Source organism: Balaenoptera musculus, chromosome 3 (genome assembly GCF_009873245.2).
Source record: "Balaenoptera musculus isolate JJ_BM4_2016_0621 chromosome 3, mBalMus1.pri.v3, whole genome shotgun sequence".
In the NCBI taxonomy this organism is placed as follows: domain Eukaryota; kingdom Metazoa; phylum Chordata; class Mammalia; order Artiodactyla; family Balaenopteridae; genus Balaenoptera; species Balaenoptera musculus.
Genome location: NC_045787.1, coordinates 118,706,813 through 118,730,138, shown reverse-complemented (window position 1 = coordinate 118,730,138; position 23,326 = coordinate 118,706,813). Strand labels below are relative to the sequence as shown.

Sequence of the window (23,326 nt, the reverse complement as noted above, 5' to 3'; positions counted from 1 at the left end):
ATCTGCAAAACAGTGACAGTTTTTACTTCTTTCCAATTTGTATTCCTTTTATTTCTTTTTCTTCTCTGATGCTGTGGCTAGGACTTCCAACACTATGTTGATAACAGTGGTGAGAGTGGACATCCTTGTCTTGTTCCTCATCTAAGAGGAAAATGCTTTCAGTTTTTTCAACATTGAGAATGATGTTTTCCTGTGGGTTTGTCGTATATGGCCTTTATTATGTTGAGGGTAGGTTCCATCTATGCCCACTTTCTGGAGAGTTTTTTATCATAATGGGTGTTGAATTTTGTCAAAAGCTTTTTCTGCATCGATTGAGATGATCATCTGGGTTTCTCTTCCTCCTTCAATTTGTTAATATGGTAGTATCACATTGATTGATTTGCATATATTGAAGAATCCTTGCATCCCTGGGATAAATCCCACTTGATCATGGTGTATGATCCTTTTAATGCATTGTTGGATTCTGTAGGCTAGTATTTGTTGAGGATTTTTGCATCTATATTCATCAGTGATATGGTCTGTAATTTTCTTTTTTTGTGGTATCTTTGTCTGGTTTTGGTATCAGGGTGATGGTGGCCTCACAGAATGAGCTTGGGAGTGTTCCTCCCTCTGCTATATTTTGGAAGAATTTGAGAAGGATGGGTGTTAGCTCTTCTCTAAATGTTTGGTAGAATTCACCTGTGAAGCCATCTGGTCCTGGACTTTTGTTTGTTGGAAGATTTTTAATCACAGTTTCAATTCATTACTTGTGATTGGTCCTGTTCATATTTTCTATTTCTTCCGGGTTCAGTCTCGGAAGGTTATACCTGTCTAAGAATTTGTCCATTTCTTCCAGGTTGCCCATTTTTATCGGAAATAGAGTTGCTTGTAGTAGTCTCTTAGGATGGTTTGTATTTCTGCAGTGTCTGTTGTAACTTCTCCTTTTTCATTTCTAATTTTATTGATTTGGAGTCCCCTCCCTCTTTACTTGATGAGTCTGGCTAATGGTTTATCAATTTTGTTTATCATCTCAAAGAACAAGCTTTTAGTTTTATTGACCCTGCTATTGTTTTGTTTCTATTTCATTTATTTCTGCTCTGATCTTTATGATTTCTTTCCTTCTGCTAACTTGGGTTTTGTTCATTCTTCTTCCTCTAGTTCCTTTAGGTGTAAGCTTAGATTGTTTATTTGAGGTTTTTCTTGTTTCTTGAGATAGGCTTGTATTGCTACAAACTTTCTCTCTTGGAACTGCTTTTGCTGCATCCCATAGGTTTTGGATCATTGTGTTTCATTGTAATTTGTCTCTAGGTATTTTTTGATTTCCTCTTTGATTTCTTCAGTGATCTCTTGGTTATTTAGTAACATATTGTTTAGCCTCCATGTGTTTCTATTTTTACAGATTTTTTGCTGTAATTGATATCTACTCTTATAGTGTTGTGGTCAGAAAAGATACTTGATATGATTTCAATTTCTTATATTTACCAAGGCTTGATTTGTGACTAAGGCTATGATCTATCCTGGAGAATGTTCCATGAGCACTTGAGAAGAAGTTGTATCTGTTGTTTTTGGATGGAATGTCCTATAAATGTCAATTAAGTCCATCTTGTTTAATGTATCATTTAAAGCTTTTGTTTCCTTATTTATTTTCATTTTGGATGATCTGTCCACTGGTGTAAGTGAGATGTTAAAGTCCCTCACGATTATTGTGTTACTGTTGATTTCCTCTTTTATAGCTGTTAGCAGTTGCCTTATATATTGAGGTGCTCCTATGTTGGGTGCATATATATTTATAACTGTTATATCTTCCTCTTGGATTGATCCCTTGATCATTATGTAGTATTCTTCCTTGTCTCTTGTAACATTCTTTAAAGTCTATTTTATCTGATATGAGTATCGCTACTCCAGCTTTCTTTTGATTTCCACTTGCATGGAATATCTTTTTCCATCCCCTCACTTTCAGTCTGTATGTGTCCCTAGGTCTCAAGTGGTTCTGTTGTAGACAGCATATATGGGTCTTGTCTTTTGTCTCCATTTAGCAAGCCTGTATCTTTTGGTTGGAGCATTTAATCCATTCACTTTTAAGGAATTATCAATATGTATGTTCCTATGACCATTTTCTTAATTGTTTTGAGTTGTTTTTTGGTAGGTCCTTATCTTCTCCTCTGTTTCCTACTTAGAGAAGTTCCTTTAGCATTTGTTGTAGAGCGGGTTTGGTGGTGCTGAATTCTCTTAGCTTTTGCTTGTCTGTAAAGCTTTTTGATTTCTCCCATCAAATCTGAATGAGATCCTTGCCGGGTAGAGTAATCTTGGTTGTAGGTTCTTCCCTTTCATCACTTTAAGTATATCATGCCACTCCCTTCTGGCTTGTAGAGTTTCTGCTGAGAAATCAGCTGTTAATCTTATGGGAGTTCCCTTGTATGTTATTTGTCATTTTTCCCTTGCTGCTTTCAATAATTCTTCTTTGTCTTTAATTTTTATCAATTTGATTATTATGTGTCTTGGCATGTTTCTCCTTGGGTTTATCCTGTATGGGGCTCTCTGCGCTTCCTGGACTTGGGTGGCTATTTCCTTTCCCATGTTAGGGAAGTTTTTGACTATAATCTCTTCAAATATTTTCTCGGGTCCTTTCTCTCTCTCTTCTCCTTCTGGGACCCCTAAAATGTGAATGTGGCTGTGTTTAATGTTGTCCCAGAGGTCTCTTAGGCCGTCTTCATTTCTTTTCATTTCTTTTTTCTTTATTCTTTTCTGCAGCAGTGAATTCCACTATTCTGTCTTCCAGGTCACTTATCCATTCTTCTGCCTCAGTTATTCTGCTATTGATTCCTTCTAGTGTAGTTTTCATTTCAGTTATTGTATTGGTCATCTCTGTTTGTTTGTTCTTTAATTCTTCTAGGTCTTTGTTAAACATTTCTTTCATCTTCTCGATCTTTGCCTCCATTCTTTTTCTGAGGTCCTGGATCATCTTCACTATCATTATTCTGAATTCTTTTTCTGGAAGGTTGCCTATCTCCACTTCATTTAGTTGTTTTTCTAGGGTTTTATCTTGTTCCTTCATCTGGTACATAGCCCTGTGCCTTTTCATCTTGTCTGTCTTTTTGTGAATGTGGTTTTTGTTCCACAGACTGCAGGACTGTAGTTCTTCTTGCTTCTGCTGTCTGCCTTCTGGTGGATGAGGCTATCTAAGAGGCTTGTGCAAGTTTCCTGATGGGAGGGACTGGTGGTGGGTAGAGCTGGCTGTTGCTCTGGTAGGCAGAACTCAGTAAAACTTTAATCCGCTTGACTGCTGATGGGTGGGGCTGGGTTCCCTCCCTGTTGGTTGTTTGGCCTGAGGCGATCCAACACTGGAGCCTGCAGGCTCTTTGGCGGGGCTAATGGCGGACTCTGGGAGGGCTCACGCCAAGGAGTACTTCCCAGAACTTCTGCTGTCAGTGTCCCTGTCCTCACGGTGAGCCACAGCCACCTACTGCCTCTGCAGGAGACCCTCCAACACTAGCATGTAGGTCTGGTTCAGTCTCCCTGGGGTCACTGCTCCTTCCCCTAGGTTCCAGTGTGCACACTACTACTTTGTGTGTGCCCTCCAGGAATGGAGTCTCTGTTCTCCCCCAGTCCTATCAGAGTCCTGTAATCAAATCCCACTAGCCTTCAAGTCTGATTCTCCAGGAATTCCTCCTCCCGTTGCCAGACCCCCAGGTTCGGAAGCCTGATGTGGGGCTCAGAAACCTTCACTCCAGTGGGTGGCCTTCTGTGGTATAAGTGTTCTCCAGTTGAGAGTCACCCACCCAGCAGTTATGGATTTGATTTTATTGTGATTTGCGCCCCTCCTACTGTCTCTTTGTGGCTTCTCCTTTGTCTGTGGATGTGGCGTTTCTTTTTTGGTGAGTTTCCAGTGTCTTCCTGTCGGTGATTGTCAGCAGTTAGTTGTGACTCTGGTGTTCTCGCAAGAGGGAGTGAGAGCATGTCCTTCTACTCTGCCATCTTGGTCAGGCTCTTTTCGCGTCTAAACAGCTGCTGTCTTGAGGGTGTGTGGATGTGCCAGGGACAACATAAAGCAGTTCAGGAGTTATCTTCATTTTTAACCCTTTGTCTCAATGTCTAGTGTTAATCCTCAGTAAACAATGAGGAGAGGGAGGGGGGGAGGAGGAGAAAGGGGAGGGGTGGAGAGGAAGGCCATATGCTTTAGCCAGTTAAAGCACAGAAGCCTTTTTCCTTCTCTTCAAAAAGATGTTTTATGAGGAAAAAGAAACTGAATTTTCTCACCAGGAGAAAAACTCACTGTCTTCTAAATGTCAATTTTAAACACAAGATGTTTTCCCAGTTTTAGACACTGATGAGTTAGCTCTCCATACTGAGGCTTACAAAGGGTATGTGAGGAGTGAACTTGTCACTACCACCCAAATGTTGCATGCCCCCTGGTTATGTAAAAAATGGCAGTGCTGAGGAGAACAGAAGACCATTGACAGAACCAAGAAGATTTAGAAAATATAACAGACCAATCACAAGTAATGAAATTGAAACTGTAATTAAAAATCTTCCAACAAACAAAAGTCCAGGACCAAATGGCTTCATAGGAGAATTCTATCAGACATTTAGAGAAGAGCTGACATCCATCCTTCTCAAACTCTTCCAAAAAATTGCAGAGGGAGGAACACTCCCAAACTCATTCTATAAGGCCACCATCACCCTGATACCAAAACCAGACAAAGATATCACAAAAAAAGAAAATTATAGACCAATATCACTGATGAACCTAGATGCAAAAATCCTCAACAAAATACCAGCAAACAGAATCCAACAACACATTAAAAGGATCACACACCATGGTCACGTGGGATTTATCCCAGGGATGCAAGGATTCTTCAATATATGCAAATCAATCAATGTGATTAACCATATTAACAAATTGAAGGAGAAAAACCATATGATCATCTCAATAGATGCAGAAAAAGCTTTTGACAAAATTTAACACCCATTTATGATAAAAACTCTCCAGAAAGTGGGCAAAGAGGGAACCTACCTCAACATAATAAAGGCCATATATGACAAACCCACAGCAAACATCATTCTCAATGGTGAAAAACTGGAAGCATTTCCTCTAAGATGAGGAAAAAGACAAGGATGTCCACTCTCACCACTATTATTCAACATAGTTTTGGAAGTCCTAGCCACGGCAATCATAGAGGAAAAAGAAATAAAAGAAATACAAATTGGAAAAGAAGAAGTAAAACCGTCACTGTTTGCAGATGACATGATGCTATACATAGAAAATCCTAAAGATGCCACCAGAAAACTACTAGAGCTAATCAATGAATTTGGTAAAGTTGCAGGATACAAAATTAATGCACAGAAATCTCTTGCATTCCGATACACTGAAAACAAAAGATCAGAAAGAGAAATTAAAGAAACAATCCCAATTACGACTGCAACAAAAAGAATAAAATACCTAGGAATAAACCTACCTAAAGGGGTAAAAGACCTGTCTGTGTCAAAGAAGACACAAACAGATGGAGAGATATACCATGTTCATGGACTGGAAGAATCAATAGTGTGAAAGTGACTATATTACCCAAAGCAATCTACAGATTCAATGCAATCCCTATCAGATTACCAGTGGCATTTTTCACAGAACTAGAACAAAAAAATCTTAAAATGTGTATGGAGACACAAAAGACCCCGAATAACGAAAGCTATCTTGAGAAAAAAAAAATGGAGCTGGAGGAATCAGACTCCCTGACTTCAGAGTATACTACAATGCTACAGTAATCAAGACAATATGGTACTGGCACAAAAACAGAAAAATAGATCAATGGAACAGGGTAGAAAGCCCAGAGATAAACCCACGCACCTATGGTCAGCTAATCTATGATGAAGCAGGCAAGAATATATAATGGAGAAAAGACAGTCTCTTCAATAAGTGGTGCTGGGAAAACTGGACAGCTACGTGTAAAAGAATGAAATTAGAACATTACCTAACACCATACACGAAAATAAACTCAAAATGGATTAAAGACCTAAATTTAAGACAGAACACTATAAAACTCTTAGAGGAAAACATAGGAAAAACACTCTTTGGCATAAATCACAGCAATATCTTTTTGGATTCACCTCCTAGAGAAATGGAAATAAAAACGAAAATAAACAAATGGGACCTAATTAAACTTAAAAGCTTTTGCACAGCAAAGGAAACCATAAACAAGGCAAAAAGACAACCCTCAGAATGGGAGAAAATATTTGCAAACAAAGCAACTGACAAAGGATTAATCTCCAAAATTTACAAGCAGCTCATGCAAGGTCAATATCAAAAAAAAAAAAAAAATCAAACAACCCAATCAAAAAATGGGCAGAAGACCTAAATAGACATTTCTCCAAAGAAGACACACAGATGGCCAAGAGGCACATGAAAAGATGCTCAACATCACTATTAGAGAAATGCAAATCAAAACTACAATGACATATCATCTCACACTGGTCAGAATGGCCATCATCAAAAAATCTACAAACAATAAATGCTGGAGAGGGTGTGGAGAAAAGGGAACCCTCTTGCACTGTTGTTGGGAATGTAAGTTGATACAGACACTATGGAGAACAGTATGGAGGTTCCTTAAAAAATTAACAATAGAACTACCATATGACTCAGCAATCCTACTACTGGGCCTTTACCCTGAGAAAACCATAATTCAAAAAGAGACATGTACCCCAATATTCACTGCAGCACTATTTACAATAGCCAGGACATGGAAGCAACCTAAATGTCCATCAATAGATGAATGGATAAAGAAGATGTGGTACATACATACAATGTAATATTATTCAGCCATCAAAAGCAATGAAATTGGGTCATTTGTGGAGATGTGGATGGACCTAGAGTCTGTCATACAAAGTGAAGTAAGTCAGAAAGAGAAAAGCAAATATCATATATTAATGCATATATGTGGAATCTAGAACAATGGTACAGATGAACCTATTTGCAGGGCAGGAATAGAAACACAGACATAGAGAATGGACGTGTGGACACGGGGGAAGGGGAGGGTGGGATGAATTGGGAGATTAGGTTTGACATAAATATACTACTATGTGTAAAACAGATAGGTAGTGGGAACCTACTGTATAGCGCAGGGAGCTCAGCTCGGTGCTCTGTGATGACCTAGATGGGTGGGATGTGGGGGTGCTGGGAGGGAGGTCCAAGAGGGAGGGGGTATATGTATACATATAGCTGATTCACTTCGCTTGTACAGCAGAAACTAACACAACATTGTAAAGCAATTATACTCCAATAAGAAAAGGAGGGGGGGGAATATGTTCACATGTTAAAAAAAAAAAAAAGAAAAAAGAAACGCTGAGCAGTTGCAGCCACTAATAAGAAAGGGAAGCCTCTCCAATGGGAACTACATGCAAACCTGCCAGTGATGGGGAGTGAGGCATTCTGGGAGATCATCTGCAAAAACGGCAGCCCACAATTCCTCCCACGCCTGTGCATGCACACTGCTCCTCCCATCCAGAGGTGGGGTCTATTTCCTGCCCCTTCAATCTGGCTGGACTTGTGACTTGCTTTGACCAACAGAATGTAGCTGAAGTGACACTCTGTCTATTCTAGGCCTAGGATTTCAGAGGTCTTGTGGCTTCTGTGTTTGCCCTCTTGAGTTTGGCCTGGACTACTAAATGATGAGAGATCCCATGGAGAGAGAGGGCATGTGGAGGAGGACCAAGGTGTCCCAGCCAACAGCTAGTACCAAGGTCCCAGACATGTGGAGTAAGGTCATCTTGGATCCACCAGTTGCAGTAAAACCACTGCAGCTTGGAACACACATGAGCCCTCCCCAGATTTCTGGTCCACAGATTTGTGAGCAAAAAAAGTCATGGCTGTTTTACGTCACTAGGTTTGTAGATGATCTGTTATGAAGCAACAGATAACTGAAACAGACATCTTATGGTTCCCTATCTCTCTCTCTCTCTCTCTCTGAGTGGCTCCAAAGGCTACATGCCTGGGTTTCTATACCCTCCTTCTGTGCTGTCTTCTACTTATTCCTGGGTCCCTCCCAATTTTATTCCAAGGCACAAAGTACACATCTTATGTAAAATGTTCTTAACAACACGAGAGAGAGTATTATACCACTAACTGTGGGAGACATACAGTTAACACCTGTATTAGGGCTTGTTCAAGCAAGAGGGCATTTGCTATCAAATGCTTGTTGGGGGACAAGATGAAATGATGCTGTTGGAAAGCATTTCTTCAAGTGAGGTTTCAGGATTTTGTCCAACTTCTGACAATAAAGTTAGAGAAGCAGTCACTTACGACATTTGTGTGTGCATTTATGTCTCTAGAAAATTACAGCCAAGCCTAAGGGAACGCTCATTAAATACTGTTAACTAAGATCTTCATATTGTGGATTTTAAAGGAAGATGACAATATTCACCTGAGGACAAAAACATGCTCTGTTGATGGATAATGTCAAATTCCCTTGACAGGAAATTCCTCCAAAGCATTGCCTCCAGAAAGCCAGGGGCTCTCAGGACGTGGCCATGTATGCTTTGGGTTCCTGTGAGGTGAACATCACAGGTTTCCAAAGGAGGCTAAGGCAGCATCTGCTGACTTTATACCAGATCAGGCCTGAAACGACATTTGAAAAGGAGTCAAACTGCCTTATTCTAAGTTGTTTTTACCAGAAAGGCAAACCTGATGAATATTAACGACTTTCTTCCCAGAATCATGTACATACACAGGTCTTGCATATAACTTTGGCCCATCATGGATCCCAGGTTAAAAACCTCTATCATGGTGGTACACTAGCTCCCTCAGGACTGGAGACATACACTCTGCTGCAGCCTTCATCCTAGGAATGTTTCCACTGACACTCCTGCACTGGCTTCCACAGGAACATAAATCTCGCTGTGAATCATCCCACTCTCTCGCACAGACTAATGAAGAAGAACATATAATGAAGCACTGTAATACTCTTTTAATATGTACCTCACCAGATACACAGCATAGAGGAACATAATTTACAATCCACCAAACCAGATGAGTATTTTCACCAGTTCCTGCCCATATACTTGCAGGCCTGGCCATGCATTTCATATTTCATTTCTATTTCTATACTTTGTGCTCAAGGCGGGATGGCTGCTTGTTTACACAAGTTTCAATATTGTTATTAGCAGTATCCGGTCTTTTTCCTATCACGCTACTTTTGAATGTTTTCTGGCTTTAAAGGCCCAAGGACACCAAAAAACAGCTAAGGTTGAAAAATCATTAGATGTTGCCTGCTATAAGCTCGTATATACCCCTTAGGGACATGAAACATAATCAAACTCCTTAGAAATCTGTCTCAACATTTAATATTATTTTATTTAACAGAAGATTAAGTTTAAAAATTATCATTTTGAGAAAGGGGCATATGTGACACTCAGAGATGGACTTATGCTCTATTTTCAGAGAATTCTGTTGAGACTGCTAAAAACAATGGTTTACAGTTATTGACACTTACTCCTTGCTGGATTCTTGGCTAAGTCTTTTACGTAAATCACCTTATCTAATCCTCACAACAAACCAGATGAAGGGAGGTGGCTCACTGGCTAGCTGGTCATCAAACTTGCTTCCCTTTGCTCTGCACAGCTGGGTGCTTTCCCAGCCTCCCTTGCAGTTGGATGGGGTCACATGACTGAGTTCTGCCAATGGAACAGCAGAGAAAATAAGGAAAGCATCTTCTAGGCTTGGCCCATATAATCTTACTCAATTCTCCTCGCTCTCTCCTTTCCCCCACCAACTGGTCGATTGCAGGGATCTGCAGAGCAGAAGGCAGAGAGCTACGAGATGGAAGGAACCTGGGTTGCTGAATCATGGTGCAGTATATCCCACCCCCAGAATACCCACAGTAAACTGGTATGTGAGCAAGAGATAAATTTCTATTGTCCTGAGTCACTGATATTTTGGGGTTATTTGTCACAGCAGTTACACTGTACTGAAAGTACTTTTATGAGCATAGAGAGGTTGAGTAATCTGCTCATGGTCACACAGCTATTAAGAGGTAACAGATTTAAATCTGAGTGGTTTGTTTTTAGAAAACATGTTATTAACTGCTATTTGATTATATTCCCTTTTTCCAAGTTCATTTTCATCATACATAACATAATCTTCTTTTATACCTGATTTACTATATTTGTGGGAAGTGGTTGGACAGAGTCCAAAGTTTGAGAGAAAGAGAAGATAATTTCTTCAAATAAATTATCTGATTTCATATCTCTTTATTAACCATGTAAGAAAAAGGCTATGTTGTTTACACAATTTTTCAGGAGACCTCTGTTACTCTGTGAAAGTTTATATTCAGAGATTCTTTAGTAATTACTCATGCTCTATAACAAATTATCCCCCAAACTTAGTGGCTCAAAACATTTAATATCTGTCCCATTTTCTGTGAGTCAGGTATTCAGGAGAAGCTTAGCTCAGTGGTCTCTTATGTGGTTGCACTCAAGGTGTCAGTTGGGGCTATATCATCTGAAGGCATGACTAGGGCTGGAGGATTCACTTCCAAAGTGGCTGACTTACACATGGCTGGCAACTTGGTCTGGTTGTTAGTAGGCAGCCTCACTTTCTCTCCACTGGGCTGTGTGACCACCATCACAACATGGTGGCTTGCTTGCCCCGGAGTGAGCAAGTCCAGACACCAAGGCAAATGCGACGAGGTCTTAGGACTGCTCAGCAAAGTCACAGACCATTATTTTTGCCATTTCCTATTGATCAATTCCTACTGATCACATTGGGATCAGTGCCGATCGCTTATTCACACTTGGAAGAGGATACACAAGCGAGCGGCTACTAGGAGACAGGGGTTACTGGGAGCCACTTTGGAGGTTAGCTATCACAAGAGCCCATCCATTCATCCAACACATATGCACTGAGCGCGTATTGAGGAACTGGGGACAAAGCACAGAACAAAACAGACCAAAGTCCCTGCTTTCATGATACACACATTCTAGAAGAGGCCAGAAAGGCAATAGGTGTAATCAATAAGTAAATTATATAGTATGCCAGAAAGTGATAAGTGCTATGGAGAGAGACAGCATGATCAAGGGGAGGGGGAATGCTGGGGTTGAGACTGTTCGCAGTTTAAAATAGAGAGATGTTGGTGGGCTTCACTTAGGCTTGAAGGAGGTGAAGAAGTATGCCAGGACGAAGAGTGTTCCGGGCACTGCGAACGGCAACTGCAAAGCCCTTGAGGTGGGAGTGTGTGCCGTGTGCAAGGACCAGCAAGGCGGTCAAGGTGGCCGTAGGAGGGAACTCAAGGAGAAGGCTGTAGGAGGTGAGATGAGGCAAGTAACAGAGGGGAGAGCAGAGACCCTGTAGGACATTCAAGGCTCCTGGGAGAGCTCTGACTCTCACTCTGTGAAATGCGAAGCCACTGGATGGTTCTTAGCAGACAACTGATACTATTTGATCTAACACTAAAAAAATCTCATTCTGGTGGCTTATAGACAGGCCAAGGGTGGGAACAGGGAAACAAATTAGGAGGCTCCTGTAAAAATCCAGACAAGAGCTGATGATGGCTTATTTTGGAATGTCATCAGTGCAGGTGGTTAGCGGTCAGATGCTAGATTTATTTGGCAGGTGACCTAGTGCAATTCATTCACCTTTCTAGGTAAAGGTTTTATTTAGGAGGAACAGCATTTTTATTATATCCCAGCACCTTGGGCTGTCAAATGGTGCCCTAGGGGGCCCTGCAGGTTCTGAGAAGCTTCAGAGGGATGTGCTACCAGGAACTGAGGTGGGATAGATGGGTGGAGTTTCATGTCCCCCTACCCCAGTTTTTACGGGCAGCTGTGTTGACATATTTCATTACGTGGGGTGAGGGCAACCTTCTTAAGACAGACCAGAAACTCCAGTGCCCTAAAGGAAAAGACAGACACGCCCCTCCCCCACCACACACATGGTATGAAACAATATACCATTTATAAAACTATAAGGAAACTAGATTAGGAAAAATATTTGAAACACACATGAAAATAGTTTACTATTCCTAATATTTTAAAAAAACTCAAAAATTCATAAGAAAACAACCAAGTTAAAAAAAAAAATGGGTAAAGGGCATTTTCAAAATGAGGCTCCTAGTAGTACCTCCTTCACTGGATTGTTATGAGGTTAAAAGGACAGCATATGTAAAGTGCTTAGCACACAGTTCCTGTTACAAAAGCAATGCCCAATATGTTGTCCACCACTACCGTCACCACAACCGCCACCGTTGCCACTGCTGCAATCCCAAGATGACTATCACCGCCACCATCACCACCACCAGCAGCTTCGTCATCATCACCACAGTGTAAAAGCCACCACGGATGTGAACCTGAGTCAATCCTGTAGGCCAGTTTTAACTCAGCTCCCCCCCAAGTAAATTCTCCACTTGTGGTGACCAATGATATATTACCTTTTCATGATTTTCTATTAGGATCTCAATGACAATGTTCTGAAACTTGATATCCATGATGGCTGCTACTGTTTCTTCCTGAGGACGCAGCAGGGTGGGTCCGAACACCACGCCAAGGTTTGCCACCGTCATCAAATTCTGCTTGTGGTTGTTAGCCACGCTGGAAGGAAGGAAAAGAAATGGCACAAATGAGAGGAATAGTGTATGAATGGACAGCTGACCTCCTGTACCCTTCCTATCTTCAGACGCCTCATCTGGTAGGAGCCAGATCTGGGGACATGTTCGGATGCCTCTGGAGTCCAAAGAGAGACTTTTCTACTCCTATTTTCCTCTACCAAAGGTTCAGAAATCTCCAGTGTTTGGGCTGTTTTGCTATTTCAGGATACGACACTCCTTACAATTTCCATTTTGCCTAAAACAACCAACCAACCAACCAACCAACCAACCAACCAACCAACCAAAGCAGCTTGCCTTCCAAAATGTGAACCTTTGCACATTTGAACCTCTATTCTGCAAATCCAGGTAACTGCTAATCCCTCTTAGTTACAACTTTTATACTTGGCTGCTGCTTAGACTGCTGTGATCATTAGCATTTTCTCTAGTGCAAATATTAAAAACTCCTGATGGCTTTAATACATTTGCAAATATAGGCCCAAAATAGACCTAATTTTTTTAAATGGGTAGATCTCAGTCAGGAAATTCAGCACTTTAGGCTCAAAGTATTAAAGCCCCATCATATTAGACACGTGGCTTACATTAAGCCAAACATGTTGCATAAACAGAAATAAAAATGCACCACTGTACATCCATGTATATGGCCGTGTTTATATTGTCACTTACTCTCAAAGTCCAAGGAACACACAGGGTCAGGAGTATTGGGGCTGAGTAAACTGCTAAACACATATGCATATTTCTGGATAAACAACTACTCAAAACATATATCTGAACTCCACACCCAGGGCACCATGACCTAGCCATAAAATTTCATTGTTCATTTGCTGGTCCCATGTACAAAAATATACAAATTATCTATTGACAACAAATAAGTTAAAAGTTAAGGCCACTCAGTATTGTTAAGAAAATATTAGGGGCTTCCACCTAATATTTCCACCTGTTAGAAGAAGGAAACTATTCATTACTAGAAACTAGAGAGAAATTGGGCAGAGATGGCAGTTTGCACAGAGATACCTCCCTGGCATTTAGTGCTATTTATACTGAGTATTTGTTTTTCACACAATTCTATAAATGTTTGCACTGTTTCTCTTGGATACTTCTATTTTGTAGGAGGAAAAAGAGGTTCTACTGCTTTAAGTGCTGGTTTTGAAACTGAGCCTTTACTGAATACTACATTAACCAATTTTATCAGCAGACGTGTATTTTTCTTTCATTTTCTAGGGCTAAAAGTCTAATTTCATATAAAGCTCCTCCTCTGAAAGGGATGGTTAGGTCTATGAAACATGAACTGTGGAACAGCCCAGTCAGGAAGGGAACTTGCTTTCTGATTGCTAAACAATACCTGCAGCAAGGAGATGTTGCCACTGATGCCTTGGCCTGTTTCTGGTCCACATAATAATATTTTACAAACATTTTCTGAGTTCTAGCTGAATCTTCTGATGTTACTTATAGTTTTCCGTTCTACCCAAAACTGTATCAGGTTTCTAGTCTGAAAGCGTTAAAGCAAGGGGAAAGGCTGGCGAAGGGGAAAGGCTTTGGTTCTGGGCCTCAGTCAATCAGCAAGTCTGCATATTTACAAGCTGCTTGTAACACCACTACTTTCAACATCAGTTCCTTTGTGCAGGAAGTGAATTCCATGCCTTTATACTTCCCCTCCCAAATGAGCCAAGTCAGTAGACTTACCCTCTTGTCACAAAAGTCCCTGTGTAAATGAATCAACAAGCTATTTATGTATGAAAGCACTTTTAAATTGTAGACCAATATAAAAATATAGGGTTTGGATGATGATCACTTTCACCATCACGCTTCTCAACACAACAATCTGACTAAAGCAACAGCCTCTTAACGAGGCTCTCTGACTAGACTCTCTGGGTTTGGCCGCACCCTGCCTGCCACCACCAGCTACTCTCTACAACTTAGCTCCACTCAAGGCAGTCCTCTGTTGAAAACTACAATGGCCTCACACCTCACTGGGTCGCTGAGAGAGAACACAGTGACATAGTGTATGTGCAGTGTTCAGCAACGCTTGCACAGCTGGAATGTTCTGATAATGGTGACCATAAACCGTTGGTGGGCTCCATTGTTTTTAATGTCAAACTCCTATGACCTAGCACAGCTTTTCCAACTCACCTCTAAGCCCTCTGTCACCTCCCAGCTCTGGGTCTCTGAGCAAGGGACTCAATGTTTAAGCTTTGGGTTCCTCATCTTTTAAAAAAGGGGGTGAGGTGAATAATACATCTACTTCATGAGGTTGTTGTATCAGTTAAATGTGTTCCCGTGTGGGAAATGCAGTGATGATTACTATAATCATTCACTACCCATCCTCTTTCCACTTTCACATCTATCTGCCTTTGTCAATCCTCTCCCTAGAACGTTCTCTTACCCTTCTTTCTTTGCTTGGCAAACTGTTGGTCTTCAAGGCACAGCGCCAATGGCTCCCTTCCCTTCTGAAGTCTCTGTCTAGTCTCTCCCCAGCCCTCCACCCCTCAATGAAGGCAGGAGTGTTGGCCCCTGGGTTTATTACATGTTATTAAGGTCTCGACTGCTGCCTTAGGATAGAGACCGTGCTTATTTTAGTTGGTAGCACCAGCGCTGAGAGCAGTGCCCGGCCCAGGAAAAACACAACAAATGTTCAATGAGGTGTTAAAAGATGACGGGAGTTTCTGAGTAGACATTAAACAATAATTCTCAACCCAGCTACTTACTCAGAAAACCTCAAATTATTATTGATGATTTTTTGGGAATGTATCTCAACTCTCCCAACCTCCCTTTTCAAAGTCTGGAACTGTGTTCCATTTCTTAGATTTAATTAATGAGCAATAATTACTCCAATTTACTGGCCCAAATGACCAAAGGCATTTGGAAAAAAGCTATGGTAATTGTGGATAAGCATCTCTGAATATAAATAAGCTTGAGGCTACCCAACATAACTCATTTCCTTTTTAATGATCCATTTTATTTTAGGACTTAAAAAAACACATTGATCTAAGTCTTATGAAACTTTTGGGGAAAAAGGCTATACCTTTCATGACTAACTGCCATTATCTTTTGGCACACTGAGGTAACAAATTGATCTATCGCTTGATTATTACTGCTCACAACTTGGTACAGCTATGTTCATTACTCCGGAATGAATTATTAATGGCTGGAGATTGCTATGTATCCCAGAGAGAAAGGCGCAGACCTCAGTCTCTGCTGGCACCAGCCATCCATTATAACTTGATGCATTTACCCATGTGTGGGAGGAGGGCTGGCAGAGCACTGGGAAGCCTGGTCTAGTCGAGGCCACGGGGCTCATTCATTAGTGAGGTCTATAAAACACAGAGAACTTGCTTTCCGGGTTGGTAACTGAGCTGCTTGAGCTCTTCCCCACACAGCCCAGAATGTCATGTTGAGTCTTGACTTAAAATCCACACACAAGAGTCTCTTATGCATTATTGCATATTCCACTGAGGGAGTCTTTGACAGGCCTTCCCTAGGTCCACGCGGACTCTTCTGTGGAGACTTCTAAGACAACTGCCAATTCTACAGGCTTCCTTTGCAGGCGGCAGAGAAACAGTTTCCACGTGCGATTTTAAGGGAAAGCCCGGTTCCTTTTGTGACTCTTAAGAGTTTGCCACATCAGCTGAGAAGCAGGGCATCTCCTGAGGGGCATGCCTTCAGGGCAGTTGGTGGGGGATCGGCACCCCATGTTCCCTGTGGTTCCCTCGTGAATTACGGTTCATGAGGAAAGAGCATGTTCCAAGGAAAATGGCCATGGCAGAAGGGCCTCTTGCCACCTTTGCTTCAAGGGAAAATGGATGGGGACTCTGGATTGGTCTGATACCCTTTGAGAGGCAGAAGGAGGTAAATTACTTCCAGATGAAGATGGTGGTGGGGGAGTACTATGAGGGGAGGAGAGTGGAGGCAACTCTTCTGGGGCCTGTAATGCAGAGATGCCCATGCTGTTCTGGGGATCACATCTGTCTTCCTAGCATTTAAATGAGAGTCAGAGCTCTGGAAGTGCTGAGCAATACTTTCTAACCACAGACTGGTCCTGATGTACCAACAATACCTAAGCCTGTTGCTAGGTCTGCAAATAGGTTTCATCTTGAGGCCTGCAGTGCTATGTCGAGGAGTGTCAAAGTTGCATCCTGGCTCCACTGGACACAATGTGGTGACAGATTAGCACTAGCTGGGATGAACCAGATGGGTGGAGGTTACAGCACAGCAACACTTTTATCTGCCATCCTTTATTTGTTTGTTTCAGCTTCCAGTGTTAAGTAATGATAACTTAGACTTGTAAGGTGTTTTAGAGTTTATAGGAGCTCTGCAACACTTTTTAATGTTTGTTTGAACTTCATATAAGTCTAGAATAGTAGCTCTCAAACTTTCTGACAATAACCCATGGTAGGAAACATATTTTCCCATATAACACTTCACTAGTACATATATACATATATACACACATAGAGAGAGGTATACACACATACATACTTGCATATCAGAAACACAAGTTACTAGAAGCACAAGTTTCAGAAACAGTAAGTGTGATAAATTCTGTTATGTTTTATTCTATTCTGGTCATTTTTCTGCTACTAAATCAATTTTACAATCCACTAATGTGTCATGACTTAAAATTTGAAAAACGTCATTCTATAGGTATGGAGTACAAATATTATTTCCAATTTATAAATATGGGGGAAAAAAGGCTAAGGGAGACAGGATAGCACAGGGAGTGGAGTCATACAGAGATTCCCAGCTGGATGACAGGAGGCAGGTCACTTGGCTTCTCTAAACCCCTTTCTTCACCTATAAAACACAAGCAACAGTACCTACCTCATAAAGTTTAAGGATGATTAATAAGACTAGGTGAGTCAATCTCTTGGCCTGAAATAATGGCTTACTAAATGGCACCTAGTATTGTTCATGGTGGTGGTCAGGGTAGTGGTGATGACAGTGGTGAAAGTAGCAGCAAGTGCCAATTTAAGTCACACTGTAAATTGGTGGTGCCACCTGGTGTCCTGCTTCTGCCTGGCGCAAGGAACCCTGTCTCTTCCACCTGTATTTCAAGGGCTATCTTTCTCTTCTGGTTATCCTTTTTTTCCATTTCTTCTTTTTTAAAAATTATGAAATACTTCAAATCCATAGAAAAATTCAAAATATATTATTACTTATTTTCTATCATTACCCTATAAGCCTCACATGAACAGGCTGAGAGCCTCATAGGAAGCTACAGCAAACCCACCACACTCACTTTGCCTTCAAGGGCACCAACTTGCCCCGGCCTGCCTGGCAAGTCCTCCCCTAACCGCCCACCTGCCTGCAAAGCCCAGTTCTAGACACCTCCCTGACGGGAGGCCACACAGAGCTCTAAGTGATTATGTTCACAATCAATCCCGTGGGACATTTCTACCCTGACTGCTTCCCTTCTCATGAGTGTCTCAGGACTGGGGGCTGGATCCAGATCTTGGAGTGCATCCCCTGCAGCACACAGGCAGGCACTGGGTAGGCCCCAGGTTTCCAATTCGGAAAGTAGTTGAGTGGGTGGGCACCTAAGCTGCAGTAAATATCACTTATCTCTCTACTACTCTCTAAGGGATAGAGAAGCTCCAAGCTCTGGGGCCAAGAAGGATTAGCTGGAAATGAAGCTGCTGGAACTATACTTTTTTTGTGGCTATCCAAGGCAAGTTTAGTTTCAAGGGTTGTCAGTGTGGCTCCTTCCACCAACTTCAACTTCATCCTTAGTACAGAGTGGGGAAATGGTGGGGGGAATCCTCACCACCACTGGCTGCGAGTTGTCTACTGAGTCAGACTGTGTGTGTGTGTGTTGCCTGGATACCACCTGAAATCGGTGAGACGGGACCAGTCTGGATGGTGCTGAGGAGGCTTCTGCCAAGGAAATCCATCAGAGCCATAAATACAGCTTTGCTGGGCTGTCCTGATGGCTGGCACCAGAATGAGAGTTTAAAATAAATTTTTCCGTGTACTTACTGGGGTCATGCTCACCAACCACATTTAACATCTTTCTGGGAATGGTTATCCAGTGAGAAGCCAGATTTGAAGCTTTGAATAACTGAGAGCTTATGATGGATACTTTTACCCAGTATAATCTTCAAGAGAGCTCCTTGAGACAAGTAGGTAAGACTATCACTGCCATTTTACAGATGAGAAAACTGAAGCACTGAGAAGTTAAGTAATTTGCCTGAGGTCACACAGCTAATGAAGGGCAGAGCCAGGAAAGGAACTCAGGATGGCTGCAGAGCCCATAATCTTCACCTTAGCACTCTGCTGCTCCCACACAACTAAGGGTCAGTTCAGCTAGGCTAAAAGAGGCATTTTGTTTCCTCAGAAAATCCAACCACAAATGAATACATGGAGCAGTTACACGCTTGGGCATGTGGGAGAAAAAGTAGTGGTTATGATAGAGAAAAAAAAACCTGCTCCCTCATTCACCACCCAAATTACTAAACTGGAAGAAGGAAAGAAAAAGCAAGAGAGAGGAAGAAAAAGCATGTATGCCTATGAGAGTGATACTGGACTAAATATCATTTCTACTCCCTTCCTGAAGTGGCTTCATGCTTGACAAAAACATGAATATGATGAAATATCCCTCAAATATGACAGCATTCCATTTGTAGTTGGCTGGCAGAGTCAGAGAGCTGCTTTCTAATAATGAAAGAGTGAACACTTTAAGACTGAGAGAGAAGAATGAATTAAAAGGAAGAAAGGAGGACGGGCCAAATGGATGATTTCGAGAGCCCCCTCAAAAAGACAATTATGGCCGTATGTGCATCCCTGCAGGCTGCTCTGCTTTCAACCAAGGGTCTCAAAGCTCTGTGAATAACTACCAACATCTTCTCTGTTTCTGGTGAAATGTGTAAACTATATTTCAGATGGATAAACATCACTGCTAAGATGTTAAGTATTGACAAGTATCATATACATCGACTTTAACGCCCGCTTACAGAAGCCCACTTGGTACTGAAAATTCTTCAGAGAAAAGGAAAAAGGATTTGGGTAAATGCAGCAAAGTCAAGGTACCTCTTGGCATATAGATTGCAGTCAAAGTGGAGATTGTTCTAAAATCTGAGCGTGCAACCAGCTCTATTTCCCCTCTGGTCTCCTCCAATCCAATACCACTACCTGTTTAAAACCCACCAAAGGCTTCTGACTGTTTTTAATTACAGGTTAAAAACGCTTGGCCTGCAAGATCCCACATGATCTAGACCCTTCTCCACCATGCCTCCCTTGGCTAAAACTGGGCTAAAACTCTCGTTAGGCCTGGGTGCCTTCCTTCCTAATGCTAATGCTCCCTGACGGGGAAGCCCTGCAGCCCCTCTTGAACTGGCTCTCTCCTAACTTATCACTCTCACTTCCCAAAGAGGTCTTTCTGGACGCCCCATACCAGGTCAGATACCTCATTACAAAACTAATTCCTCAATTATCCTTCCTAGCACTTGGTGAACTGTGTCACTATTCACAGAATTGTCATTGTCTGTCTCCTCCACTTACTAGAAGTTCCAAGAAAACTGGGATGGCATTATCCTCCCTTACTGTCCCATCGCCAGGGCCTAGCACAGAGTTTGCCCTTATCAGGTGTTGGGGAAAAAAAAGAACACGTGCATGCTTTGGGAGGCCACCTTCCTCTGAGGTTCTCAAGGCTCAGCTGCACTGAATGCCTGGTTTAAACTTCCACATAATCTACTGGTGTCTCAGCACCTTTGCTAAGTGGGACAGTGGTCAGGGAAGTGGCCAGAGCAGTTCACCCTGACCCCGACAGCGTGGAATAAACCAGGCAGCTCTCATTGGCCACAGTGCTAATCTGGAAGGTACGAAGGCCATAAAGTACTCATAGGGTATAATTATCATTATCACATGAGTGATCTAATATGCATTATAAAAAACAGCATAAGCTTACCATATTATACCAGTCTCTTTCCAATATACTTAAACCTTCTAGGATAGTGTCTCCTGCATCTCACTTTTCCTTTTCTTATCCCTTTTTGAAATCCCTTTATTTCCTGCCTGCCTTAGATTATTAACATCGTCATCAACAATAACAGCAACTGATACTGACTGAGTGAGCACTTCCTGTGAGACAAGCATTAAGCACTGCAGTGATTACCCCATTTGATCTTTACAATAACCCTATGAGGTAAGTTCCAATACTATCCCACATGAAGAAGCTAAGGCTCAGAAAACCCAGAAATTTGTCCCAGGTCACATACTGAACAAGTGGTAGGGCTGGAATTTGATGTCAGGCAGTCTGCAGTCCAGGGCTACTGCTCCTAGATGCTCTCTGGTACAATGCAGTGCGTGCGTGCGTGTGTGTGTGTGTGTGTGTGTGTGTAAACATGTGTGAGATATAATATATACAGTATATAATCTGCCATTTTTATCTCACTTGCTCTCTTCTTTTCTACATAGCCTAGCCTTAAAGAGAACATGGGTAAAAGGAGAACCGGATTATTTTTAAAAGGATGATTTGAAAGCAAACAAGGATATTAGGTTCATCTCTGCCCATCAACAGTATAAAACCCCTAAGCTTTTCTACTGGGAGAAAACTAATCTGGGTCATGGGAATTACTGGCCCCCTCCGGAACAGGCCAGGTTTCATTAACCATAAGAACTACTTTTGCTGCTAAGCTGCCTAATTTTTCTAAATTAGTCACAGTTGTTTAGAGACTAACAACAGGCCAACCTGAATTCTATTTGCCCTACATGGTCTCAGCTACTTGGTATTTGAATAGTTTTGTGCACATGGAAGGCACATCCCTTCAGTCTAGGGGTTACTGGATGGACTTCCCCGCTCTGGTCCTGGCTGGTTCAGGCTCTGGCCTGTAGCTGTATTCTTGGACCCAGTCCACAGGCCCAGATGGGGAAGCACAGCACTGGTCCAGGGAACTCTGCTTCCTGGAAAATTACTTAACTATTTCAAATTACATAACAATCCATTATAAAGTCCAGTGTAACTGTCATTTCCAAAGCATTTTACAGTTTTAAAAGTCCTTTCACATTATCGTTGATTGATTGATTTTGAGGCTTATGTTCTCCAGTCTCTAGAGAGATGCTGGAGCACAGAGGAGGCATAATAGTTGCACCGGTGCATGCCACCCTGATGTCACGGAGCACTGCAAATATATCAGTTCCTGCTGGTGGTGACACTTCCTTCAATGGCTCAGCCTCTCACCTTTAGGCGAGCACTGTCTAAAAAGGCAGGCCATGGAGAAATTGCCTTAGGACTTTCTACTGCCTATTATGTGCCAGGGACTGCTTTAAGTGCTGGGGATACAGCCATGAGCAAAACCGTCACCCCCAACCCACAAATTCCCTGCTTTAAAAGCTTACGTTCTTTTGGGGTTGGACAGACAATAAGCAAATAAAATCTAGGGTGGAAAGGGAGCACTGGGGGACTGTCTGCAGTTCTAGGCACAGTGGTGAGGGAAGGGGTCACTGAGAGGGAGGTATGTACTAGCGACCTGAAGGAGGGAAGGAAGCAAGCCACGTCGATCTCTGGGAAGAGAGCTCCAGGGGAGCAAAGAGCAGATGCAGATGCCTCAGAGAGCAACCTGTGGGGCACGTTGGCAGCACCAGTGAAAGCCAGCGTACCTGCCACAGAGCCATCAAAGGGGAAGGTATCAGGAGCAGTCAGGTCACAGACTCAGAGGCGGGAAATCCTTGCAGGCCACTGTAGGAGCCTCCCTCTCCACTCAACGAGATGAAAAGCCATGAGAAAATTCTGATCAGAGGGATAACGTAATTAGTTATGCCTCTCTGCAGACTCAGAAAGGTCTCACCTACTAAGACTTAAATGCCCCAATTCCACGGGCACAAGAGATATAAGAACTTCACAAACTAGCATAAGGCCCCGTGAGAGAATTCAAGACACGCGAAACCCAGCATATGCTACTTTTCATATTTATTTGAGTAACTGAAATGTGTAAGGCACCGTGCCTTTGCATCTATGTCTGTGTTAACGTGGTAGGTCTCTGAAGTTGTTCCACATTTTTCCCTTTGTCATTGTGCTAAGTCTTCCCCCGACTTCCCCACTGGGAGGTTGTAAAAGAACAGAATGTTTAGCCAATGAACTGGAGGCCTAGAGTCTAAGTAACAGCCTCTAGGTGCTAGTTACCTGCTACCTAGCTAATAGTCACCCACAAAGAACACCAATATTAAACATGTTATGTAAACATTTATAAAGCCCATTGAACTGAACCATCTTAACAACCTTTAATTAATTACAAGAACAGATCCATATTACTAGACCCATTTTACAGATGAAAGGTCAGGGACAAAAGGAGCTACATCAAAGGTTAAGGGATTGGCCCTTTACCATGTGACTTAGCCCCAGTAAGAATAATGGCTCTAAGACTGAGCAGTCAGGGGTTCTCACTTTCCATGAAATGCTAACCTCGTTGCTGCTTCTATGAAATGACGATAATCCTTTCAGGAGGTAGAATCAAGATTCCAAATCCACTGATGGGATTATGGGAAATGTTACTGAGGGAGAAATTGACAGATTGAGAGAGAGAGAGAGAGAGAGAGAAACACGCATCCATACATGCAAGCACGGACACACACGTATGCCCTGGGTAATCTATCCCCTTTCATGAAGATTTTTCAAATAAGGGAAATAACCCATCTGACTGGCATAGTTTTGAAAAGGAGTGTACCTTCACCTCAAAAAGGAAACAAGGACAGAAAATTACATTCCTTGCCATGAGTCTGAAACAAATCAAGAGGCTTAGGTTGAAAAAGCTGGCTTTATTTCAAGGGCCAAT

At 42.1% G+C, this 23,326-nt stretch overlaps 1 protein-coding gene across 4 annotated transcripts in view; it reads right to left on the bottom strand.

Moving 5' to 3' along the window:
- ARHGAP26 (Rho GTPase activating protein 26) overlaps positions 1 to 23,326 on the bottom strand; it is a 470,734-nt gene that overhangs the window by 100,708 nt on the left and 346,700 nt on the right. For all 4 annotated transcript variants that reach the window (XM_036847117.1, XM_036847118.1, XM_036847119.1 and 1 more), the window contains exon 18: positions 12,390 to 12,549. In XM_036847117.1, coding sequence (XP_036703012.1) covers positions 12,390 to 12,549 — 160 coding nt within the window. The remainder of the gene's footprint in view (positions 1 to 12,389; positions 12,550 to 23,326) is intronic.